Genomic DNA, 11,586 nt, shown 5'->3' with positions numbered 1-11,586 from the left:
ATAAGAAGAGTCTCAGCTTGAGGAAGAAGATTTAGTGGAGCTGGGGAAGGGAAAGGAAGGATTGGGAGGAATCTTCCCCCACACCCATTTCCATTGCTTTGGAGACCGGCGTCGGCCCTCAGCAAGAGAGTTTATGCTCCCGGGATGCTGAGCGCTTCATTCTGTCTCCGGGGCGCTGGCAGGGGGTCCCAGCTCCAACGTGGCTCAGGGCTACAAGTCGGCGCGGTCCGAAGCGTCCTCGGGGGGCTTAGCGGGCGCCCACAGGTACTCGGGGGGCACCTTCGCTTCGGGCGCCGACTTACGGTAGAAGCCGAGCTCCTGTACCAGCGCGTTTATCTCGTCCCGGGTCATTTGGCTGAGTGGGATTCGCTGAGATGGAGAAAGGGCAGGATCAGCATTTAGCCAAAGCTCTGGAGCCCCTCCCGCCAATGCCTCACCTCTAGTTCCTGGTAATTTCGGCTTAACAACACGAGTTCGGGGTCTGCCCCAGGGAGGTGCTTCATCACCAGGTTGTGGCTGCAGGAGATGTTAAGGAGGTGGGAGGGGGAGCAGAAGCAGAGAGTGGTGGCTCCTGGGACACCTTAGCGGATCACTTACTTTAAGCCTAGGTGGGGACCCAGTCCTCACTCACTGTGAGATTCAAAGAATAAAGGGCCCTTCTCTCCACCAGTAAGCTTTCTTTCCTGCTTAGTTTTGAACTTCCTCAGAACACTCTGGGCAGTTGACATCAGCCTCTTTGGCAGACGAACATCATTTTCTCTCTGAAGAACGGAGGCTTCTCCCAGGTGCCTTCCTCATCCCCCTCCCCCCAGAACAGGAAAAGGATACTACAGTTGAATGTCCTGAGTGACAAAGGCCTTCACCTGGGGAGGAACCACAGCATTAGAGAACAGGGCCTCAGACTCTCTAGACATGGACAGGGAGGCCCACTGAGGTTATATACCAAGTCAGGTTCCTGTCTCTTGCCTCACCGTACAGGGATTCCCACCTGGCCCCCAGTCAGTGACCAGGGCTCCTTACTCCCTCAGAGGGACCCCCTTCCTTCAAACTCACCTCCTTTAAGCGATTCAACTGTCATCCTCCACAGGTCTGGAGAGAGAGAAGTGGGATAGTAAATCAGGAGTCCCTCACACGCCAGCTATACAGCCGAGGCGATGCCGTCCCTAACACTGAATTGGGTCAGGCAGTGAGAGGAAAGAGCAATATCAAGGAGTAGAACTAAAGGCCCCGTAGGCAAGGAGACCTCTGCACAGGTTGGAAGCGCGGGCCTAGAGCCAGAGGAAAAGGATGAGGGAAAGGAACTAGCCATGGGTCCCTGCTTGCATGTTACCGATGGCTGACCAATGCCCAGGAGACACGTGTTACAGCATTCTCCCTGTTGTCAGTAGACTTCTAACCATGGCCTTTGGCCCTTGAAAACTCATGGGAGAATCAGACTACAAGGAAACAGTTCAGAGCTACCCTAAGGGCCCTGTTATAGGCACCTGCCATCTGGTCCCCACCCCACCCCATGCAGAGCTAGCCCTGCCAGCCACCTGTGGTCCAGCTTCATAAACCATCTGGCTTCTCTTCCCTAACTTGGGAGGATGGATGGACCCTTCGTACTCCCAACAGGAAGTCCAGACCTCCCTATCCCAGGCCTCCCTTATATTCCCTTTTGTTAAAACATAAAATAAAAATAAACAGAAAACAAACCAACTAAGGCCCACGAAGAGTCTGTAAGCATATGAATCACTTGGGAAGACGCTAGCGGAAATGCTTGGCCGGCAGGATGTTGGGGGCGGTGGTCTAAGGCGGCTGTGGTGTGTTGGTGTCTCATTTCCCTACCCTCTCTTCCAGTTCCAGAATAGTACAGTGAGGGGAGGAGCTTAGAAGGTCTTTTCTTCCCCCCAGAAGAGAGATTCTGGAATGCCTGCCACTAAGTTGGGGTGGGGGTAGGAATAACGGGGGGGGGGTATCCAGAGTGAAGAGATAAGTTGGGTTCTAAGGGGCAGTTTTAGGGGTTGGGGATTTAGCTCAGTGGTAGAGCGCTTGCCTAGGAAGCGCAAGGCCCTGGGTTCGGTCCCCAGCTCCGAAAAAAAAGAACCAAAAAAAAAAAAGAAAAAGAAAAAGAAAAAAAAAGAAAACCTATAGCTGGGGAAAGAGGGGACTGGTGTCCAGAGACCCACGGTTGGGCCAAGCCTGGAGGAGAGCAAGGGTTCAGAGTGCCAGGCCGCAAGGATGAGGATTCTTGCTTCCACAGTAGATGCTGGGCATCCTGCTATTGGCAAATAAAAGGGAAGCTTCCCGGGCCATGCAGAAGGGAAAGAGGGGGACCCAGGAATTCTGGTATCCCTGAGGCCAGAGTGGACTGTATTACTAGTGATGAGGGGCAGCAGGGTTGTGGAACTGTCAAACCAAGGTTGAGAAAAGGCACACTCACCTCCACCCGCCCCCTGGCCAGGCCTCGAAGACGGTTCCAATCCGGTCGGTAGGTGGTGATGGAGGTGGCTGGAGCCACAAGGGCTGCGAGAAGCAGCAGCAGCGGCGGCGGCGACAGTAGGATGTTCATCTGTGCCTGGCAGGAGACGTTCCGCAGGCTGCACCCAAACTCGGCCGCTGCGCCACGTCTAGCCCGCAAGCTGGCCCCGCCCAAGCCAAAGGCTCCGCCCAGCCATAAACCACGCCTCCAAAGCTAGAAACAGCTCAACTCCCATCCTACCCAGATCGTGTGGGTGCTTCCCACTAGCCCCCAGCCCTGTTCCAGCTACTCTCTGATCCTCTAGACTTCATGTCCCCAGTCCTTACAATTTCCATAGTGCATTTGCCCACTGAGTGTGAACGCTCCCACAGGGTGCCATGAGACAGCGCTACTTCACGTCACTAGAGGGCGCAGGCGTTTCGCAGATGGACCCGAGGATTTCTGGGTCAGAGTTAAGATGAGGAAGCAGGCTCCTAGGAGATCTCTTTTATAAGCTTTTGAGGTCTTTGAACGAAATTCCCATCAAAGCTTCAATTCCCCAAAGCACACGTTGTAGAAAGGACATTACCTATGCCCCGCTCAAGAAAGCTCGGCAGGTGAAAGCGCTGGTCATGCCAGCCTGACGCCTGAGTTTGCTCCCCCAACCCTGCACAAGAATGTGAAATAAAAACACCAGTTGTGCTCTGTCCTCCACACGCGTCCCACTCGCGCACCATGGCATGTGCGTCAGGCACACGCACACACATAATAATAAATATAGGTACTTACAAAGGAATATTATCCTTTTTACCTAGAAAGATTGAATGGGTTAATATACATAATGCATCTCATTAGGACAGTATCTGTTCAGAGACCGTACACACCAATCTCCTACTGTCCTTGAACTCAAAGCAATGCTCCTGACTCAACCTCCTGAGGGCTGGGATTCTTAGGACAGATTCTGACTGTGTTGTCTTCCAATATTAGCTCTCCCCTTTCCTCATCAAAACTCCACCTTCCACCAATGAACTCCATTCTGCAGATTAGGAACTGTTTTTAGAAATGTAAAATAGGGGTTGGGGATTTAGCTCAGTGGTAGAGCACTTGCCTAGCAAGTGCAAGGCCCTGGGTTCCGTCCCCAGCTCCGGAAAAAAAAGAAAAGAAAAGAAAGAAATGTAAAATAGACCAAGTCATAGAACTGGGTTTGAGCCCCAAACACCTCTGTGGATCATCTCCCTGGACCAGAGATGAAGCGGGTGGCCCTTCATGCCTCATGCCTTCAGCAGACACAGCAAGTATGATCAGGTCTTTGTCACCCTGGATTCAACCAGTCTTGGATTGGAAATATTAGGAAGTAAAAACTACCTCTGTACTGAACATTCACAGACGCTTTCCTGTTGTTATTTCAATAGAGCGTGACAACTATTTATAGCATTGGCATTGTATTAGGTGTTATAAGTTATCTAGAAATGATACCAAGTACAAGGAGGACCACACAGGCTTTAGGGAAATTTAAGCCATTTTATCTATGGGTTTGAGCATCCTCATATTTCGAGTTTGGGTGTGGAAAGTTGTCCTGGAACCCATCCCTGGCAGACAACAAGAACGCACTGTGCCCTTTCTCACTGAGTTCAGAGAACCTTTTCAACACTGAGCCAAGGCTGCTTTGTGATCCAAGGTATTTTTACCTTTCTGGGCTCATTCCACCACTTTAAAAATGCATATTAAAATGGGATGGGGGTTCAGTGATTATAGGCGCTTGCTGCCAAGCCTGATGACCTAAGATCAAGTCCCAGAACCCATATAACAAAAGGAAAGACTCCCGCAAATTGTTCTCTGACCTTCACATGTTTATAATGTCAAGCATCTCTCTCTCTCTCTCTCTCTCTCTCTCTCTCTCTCTCTCTCTCTCTCACACACACACACACACGCACACACACACGTGAATAAATAAACAAATACAAAAAAATAGGATTTTAGAGTTAGAGAGATAACTTAAGATGTAGGATCAGTTGTTGTATAAGCATGAAGACCTGGGTTTGGATCCCTCTATTAGTGTGAAAATATGGCCTGTAAGCCTGGAACTAGAGAGACAGGGCACAAGGACCAGAATTCAAAGCCATCCTCAGAGGGGCTAGAGAGATGGCTCAGCAGTTAAGAGGACAGGTTGCTCTTCCAAAGGACCCATGTTTGACTCCCAGTACCTACGTGGAAGCTAACGACTGTCTGTAACTCTTGTGTCAGGGAATCTGATGATTTCTTCTGGCCTCTACAATCACTGGGGGAATGAATGTGGTGTCCAGACAGGCTTGCAGGCAAAATATCCATATACATAAAATACAAGTAAAAAGTTTAAAAAGTAATCTTCTGTTTCACAGTTAAACACATATACACACAAATACCCCAACACACATATACACATGCATACACACTCACATACACATACATTCATAAACATATACACACATACACATACATATACACACATATGCACACATAGCCCCCCACACATACACACACATACACACTCACATACACACACATGCACACACATATGCAAACATACACACATACACACACATACATACACGTACACATACACACACATACACAAATACACACATACACACATACACATACACACATACATATACACACACAGACATTCACACACATACACAAAATTCACATACACAGATACACACATACCCACACACACACATACACACACGTACACAATACACACATACACACATACACATACACGCACATACACATACATATACACATACACACACATACACACACACACACACACACACACACACACGTGTGCGCTAGAGAGTCGGCTCTGGCATTAAAAGCATGGGCTAGCTGTTCTTCTAGAGAATCAAGGTATGATTCCCAGCACCCATATGGTGGCTGACAGCCACCTCTATGTAACTCCAGTTCCAGGGCATGCAGTATTCGATGCCCTCTTCTGGCTTCTGTGAGTACTGCACAATGTGGTACACAGACATACAGACAGACAAAACATTGGCACACATAAAATAAAACAAACCTAAAAGAATATCACACATCATACATAGATACATACATTCATACATACATGCACACACAAACACACACACACACATACACAGAGGATTTTAGCTGTGTATCATGGTGCACACTTGTAATCCTAACACTCAGGAGGCGGAAGCAAGACATTGGCTCAAGCTCAAGAGGAAGACCCTTGGGCTGGAGAGATGGCTCAGCGGTTAAGAGCAGTTAAGGTCCCGAGTTCAATTCCCAGCAACCGCATGGTGGCTCACAACCACGTGTAATGAGATCTGGTGCGTCTGAAGACAGCTACTCATATACATTAAATAAATAAATAAAGTCTTTAAAAAGAGAGGAAGACCCTTCTACATCCCCTCCACACTGGCTTGACTGTTGAGTTTGAAACAAACTTAGAACTGCAGTGGGAAAAGCACAGACTTGAGCTTGGGCCCCTAGAAAGCCCGGAAGTGCACCAGACCATGTTTAATCAACCCCTGGAGACAGGAAGATACTGGGGGCTTGCTGGCCAGCCAGTCTAGCCAAAACCAGTGAGCCAACCTGCAATGAGATATCGTCTTTCAGAAAGAACAAACGGTGAAGGGCTGCCGAGGAGGCTCAGAGAGTGAAGACGCTGGCGGCGAGGCCTGACAGCCTGAATCCGATCCCTGGAACTCACAGGTAGGAGAACCAATTCCCGAGAGTCATCCTCTGACCTCCACAAGCTGTGGTACGGCCGCACCTACACACAAACTCTCTCATGCCCACAATAAATACAGACAATAAAAAAAAAATCTCCAAGCTGAGTGTGGTAGAGCAAGCCTTTAACCATAGCACTCAGCAAGCAGAGGCGGGGGAATCTCTGTGAGTTCCAGGCCAGCTAGAGAGACAGGGAGACGCCTTCTTTCAAAAGGGAAAGGGAGGGAAAGGTGAGCTTGCTTTCTTTCTTCCTGCTTTCTTTCAAACTTGCCAGGACATAAAATACATTTCTTCTTTTCAAATCCTCAAAAGTCTCCTTATATCCCACTATTTTCGCATGATCCAATCGTGTGCCATGAGAATTTGTCATTGAGACAACTGATCTTAACCCGTTCCTAAAGCTGGGCACAAGGTCAGGCACGCTGTGGTTCATTAGGACATAGATGGTAACAGATGTGATGGTCATCACAGCAGCCAACCAATTTTATAAGACACGTGTACACGAATATGTTGGATTCGTTCGAAACAATCTAAAAGGAAAAAAGAATCCCAAAATAAAAATGGCAATCTCGGGCTGGAGAGATGGCTCAGCGATTAAGAGCACTGACTGCTCTTCCAGAGGTCCTGAGTTCAATTCCCAGCAACCACATGGTGGCTCACAACCATCTGTAATGGGATTCAATGCCCTCTTCTGGTGTCTGAAGACAGCAACAGTGCACTTAAATATAATAGATGAAGAAATCTTTTAAAAAATGGCTATCTCTTGGAGGTTGAAATTATAGGTAAATTTTTCCTTCTTTGTACCTTTTTCTGTAGTATATATCAGCTAAACTCAAGCAGTAAAATTTGTTTACAAAACAGTGGAATATAACCCACCCCTACCTAAGAGACCCTACCTATAAAAACAAGGGCCCCCAGGACAACTGAAGCCAGAGACCCCACAGAGCCTGTGGTTTTTCTGCTGACACACCCAAACCCCAGTTCCCATGAGCCCTTGTTGTTCACTGGACAGATGCCACCAAACCACTCTCATTGCATTAACCTGGATGCTGTGGCTGTCGGGCCACAGCTTGGTCCGCTGAGGGCTGACCACCAGCCAGAGGAACCAGCAAGGGAGACAATGGCTACAAAAGTACCAGGAACATTCTAGCATCAGCAGCAAAAGTTCTCTCAAGACAGAGCTCTGCTCACAGCCCATACCGCCAGCGTTCAGTCTAGGCCCCAGTTTCCCCTTGGGTAGGTGGGGAGTGAAGCTTTAGTCTGTGGTGAGTTTAGGTTCCTCAGGATCAGCTCTTAGTTTAAGCAATGGTTTAAAAAGGGAGACAGAGGCAAGGGGATCACAAGTTCAAGACTAGCCTGGGCTGCATAGTGAGGTTTTCTCAGATTATATCATTACCACTAATAACAATAGCAACGACAAAAGCCCACTAGGTTTAGCACTAAACCTGGGTTGGAGACAGGACTCAGTCTTTGACTGGGATTAAGGCTCAGTATATAATCAGGCTCAAGGCTCAGTTAGCAACTAAGCTCAGGACTTGGACTTTAACCAGACTCAGGGCTCCATTTTATGACCAAAGTAAACAGAATTTGCCTTCTATATGGTGAATATTCATCATGAGACCAAGGGCTAGTCAATGATTAAACTCAGAGCTCTGCGACCAAAACCAGTGTTTCATTTTATGTCAGAGCTGGGATTTAATCTAAAAATAGTCGATCCAGGCTGAGGTTAGCACTCACTCTTAGGACTCAGTCTATATCCAGAATAAAGATCTCAAGTTAAATAAATAAAATTACCAATAAAAAATTTTTTAAAAAGGGGGGCTGGAGAGATGGTTCAGTGGTTAGGAGCACTGACTGCTCTTCCAGAGGTCCTGAGTTCAAATCCCAGCAACTACATGGTGGCTCACAAGCATCTGTAATGGGATCCGATGCCTTCTTCTGGTGTGTCTGAAGACAGTGACGGTGTGCTCATAAATGAAGTAAATAAATAATCCTTTTTAAAAATCTTTTAAAAAGAAGGTCTCAAGTTGGGATCAGCCTCTTGTCAGGCTTACACTGTGTCAGTGTGTGGCTAGTCAAAGTGATGGTCAGAGTTCTTTTGAGAGCTAGAGGCTTGTCCTTGGCATGGGATCAAGTCTCAGTCAATTTCAAGATTAGTGTTCGAGCTGGAGACAGGATGGAGGCCATGAACATAACTTATTCTGGTTCTGTGTTCTATTCCAACCTCTAGCGAAGAACTGTTTGGAGATTCAGGAGCCCAGGACCCAGAAATCTTTAAGGAACAAGAGCTCCCCCAAGCAAGCTTAGCGGGGTCTTTCGCCTGTGGTGAGCTTTTCCTTGCCTGCTGAGGCCGGTGTCCTAGAGTCTTCTAACCTACATGGCTCTGCTGTTTCAGGTCCCTCGCACCAGAATAAAAATAGCCACTCACTTCAGAGCAGCTGACATCGGGTGCCTGGGAGGAGGGGGAGCAGAGGAGAGGGAGGAGGGATGTCTGAGCTCAGCCCCAGCTGTGTGACCTTGGGAAAGTCACTCCTCCTCCAGCCCATTTCCTGAGTGGCAGCACACAAATGAAGATAACATCCATCTGTCCCAGAATGGGGGAACGAGGAGCCAGCCCTATAATATCCTGACACTTGTTACCAGGGAGGACCCTCCAGGAAGGAGTGCTCCTTTGCCGCCATTCTCTCTGATGTTTATCTCTGCCACCTCTCCAGACATCTCCCACATAGCGCCACAGTGTGACTTCATTCCCCATGGGTCTGAGTCGGGATGCAGGGAAGGAGATAGAGGATAGAGCTAGAAGGAAGAGAAGGAGGAGAGGGAAGGAAATGCTTCTCTCCTGAACCTGCCCACGTGTTATGTCCGAACCGCAAGGCCAGGCCAGGAGGGCACCGAACCAGATTTTGAATGCTCTCCCAGTGGGTCCTCCCCACCTTGGCCTTCACCTGGCTCCGGGCATTTCTCCTATTCTGCTCATCACCTCAGACTCCTCTACTTCAACAGTCATGTGACCTCTTGTAGGGGAGAGCTATCCATCTCCCTCCTCCCCAGGAGCACTGCCCATTCCTGACCTGTTCCCGGGCTCAGTTTCTTCCTTGGTCACTGGAGACCTTCTGACCAGCTTCACAGGGAGAGTGAGGGGGAATACTCCCCCCCATCAGAATGCTCGCTTCCTACCCAGGACCTGAACAGTCTGAAAGAGGAGCATGAGAAGTTTCCAGAAAGGGGCTGGTTGAGCTGTAGTGTCTGCCTGGCACACTCTACAGAGTGAGACAAAGCAGGGAGCTGGGAGGGGCCTCTAGAGACAGCCGTCTCCAGGGGGGCGGTTCTCCCTGGCAGCTGCCCCCGGCCTGCCTGCCGCCCTGAGCCCTGGAGCCTGTTATCAACCTCCTTAGTCATCCTTCCAGAAGCTCAAATATAGCTCCTACCAGCTCCCTCTTCAGCAGGGGTCCACACCCCCTCCGCCACCCCCTTCCCCTTCCCCTTTCCTTTCTCTTCCAGGAGTATAACCACCCTTGGCCTCAGTTTCAACATCCACTAAATGGGTAGTCTGGAATGGATGGTGGTAAGGAGAGAGAAACTGACTTGTTTCTCCTACTCTGAGCTAACTTCTTCAGATGTATAGCTTGTTTGATCATCACAGCAAACCCAGGAAGGAGCTAATGCTTTTATTTTCCCTACATGGATCAGGACTCTCAGTAACCTCCCAAGGAAATCAGTGGCAGGGACGGAAGTGAAGTTCCCAGCCCCAGTGAGCCCAATGTACAGGGATGATGGGAAACCCTGGGTTGTGCCCCTTGGGCGGAAGAGCAACCTTCAAGTTCTTTTCTGTGATGTCTCTGTGGCTCTCTAAGGCCTGGGTGCTCCTTTCTCAGCCCTGGGATTGGTCCTGGGGACCTGAATTTGCACTCTTTCAGGATCACATCAGAAGCTGGCACTACTGAGGATCCTACTTACCTGGTTGTAAAACAGGAGCAGCAGGACTGGACCAGTAAGCTCCACTCTTGTCCTGACCGCAGCTGGTCTCACGTTCACCCTCGTGTAAACCTTCCTTATCACTTCTAGTTCTCCCAGCACCCTTTCCTCCAATGCCACACTCCCACTACGGCTCCTTTTTCGTATCCCTCACCCCTCACCCTCACAGCCAATCTCCATGGCTTTCACTTTCACCGCAGCCTGTGCCTTTCTCACTTGCTTGTGCCGTGAGCTCCTCCCCCACCTCAGCATCCTCCTCCTCACTACCTTGGCCTCCACGTTTGCCATCTGTCCCTCCCCTCAGCACCCTTATTGCCACTGCCATCAAAATACCTTTCTGTCCACAGTCTTTGCTGGCCAGAGTCTTTGCCCCTACACATTTCAGCCTTACTTACAAAGATGCTCATCCAGAGACACCAGCCTGACCCAGAGTGAGTCTGGCAGAGCAAGTGCAGCCAGGAAAAGCCTTGTAGTATCGTTGCCAAGAACTTCACATGGGAGTTGGCACAAGCCGGTGAAGATGCAGAGATGGCTGTTAACCTACAAGGACTCTGGGCACAGGACACTGACCATTTTGGGCAGGGGGATGCCTTAGTAGATAGGAACGCTTGCTATGCAAGCATGGGGAACTGAGTTCCGATTCCCAGAACCCATGCTGGGCATGGTTGTGTGCACCTGAAACCTTAACGTGGAGCTGGTGTGAGGCAGAGACAGAGGGCTTGCTGGGACTTTCTGGCTGTCAGCCTACTTCCAGAGTCAGTGAGAGACCCCTGTCTCAAAGGAGTAAGGCAGAGGGTGATAGAACAGAACACATGAGAGCCTCCTCTGGCTTCCATGTATGCACACCTGGACACAAACTTCTGCACACACATGGGCACACACCAAGTACACACACCACACACAGAGACAAATAAATGGTGGATGGACGGATGGATGGATAGATGGACAGATGGACAGACAAACAGACCGATAAATTAGGTGCACATCCACAAAGAAGCAAACGAACTCTGAACATTTCCTCCTGACCTGGGTTCAGTTCATCTTCGGTATGGTCTAGTAATCCTAGAGAAATGGGGGTTCCAGGGATAACAGTAGAGAGGAGTCGGAGTGGAGCAGAGCAAAACCCTACAGCCCATGCCCCCCTCTGGACAAATCTGACCTTTATGGTCATTTGCTCTGTTTGCTTTATTTTTTACTGAGACGAGGTCTCACATAGACCAGGGGCCTCAATGTCTATAGCAAAAGATGACAGTGAACTTTTATTTTTCAACCTGTATATAGGTGTGTGTATGATGTGTGCCCACAAGAGCCAAAATGATCAGATGCCCTGGAGCTGGAGTCACAGGTGGCTGTGCGTCACCTGGCATGGGTTTTAGGAATCGAACTTGGAGCCCCCTAGATGAGCAATCACATTCTTTTTTTTTCTTAAGATT

The 11,586-nt window shown here is 49.1% G+C and overlaps 1 protein-coding gene across 1 annotated transcript; it reads right to left on the bottom strand.

Annotated features, from left to right (window-relative positions):
• Positions 1 to 17: 17 nt before the first annotated feature.
• Positions 18 to 2,621, bottom strand: Selenom (selenoprotein M). The gene is made up of 5 exons (NM_001115013.2): positions 2,423 to 2,621; positions 1,054 to 1,089; positions 829 to 863; positions 438 to 516; positions 18 to 369 (listed from the first exon to the last, which is right to left on the bottom strand). The coding sequence occupies exons 1-5, from the start codon at positions 2,549 to 2,551 to the stop codon at positions 211 to 213; spliced, it is 438 nt and encodes a 145-aa protein (NP_001108485.1). The 5' UTR covers positions 2,552 to 2,621; the 3' UTR covers positions 18 to 210.
• Between the last annotated feature and the right edge of the window lie 8,965 nt (positions 2,622 to 11,586).

Source organism: Rattus norvegicus, chromosome 14 (assembly GCF_036323735.1).
Source record: "Rattus norvegicus strain BN/NHsdMcwi chromosome 14, GRCr8, whole genome shotgun sequence".
Classification (NCBI taxonomy): Eukaryota; Metazoa; Chordata; class Mammalia; order Rodentia; family Muridae; genus Rattus; species Rattus norvegicus.
The sequence above is the reverse complement of the archived record's forward strand: the minus strand, read 5'-3'. Positions and strand labels throughout refer to the sequence as shown.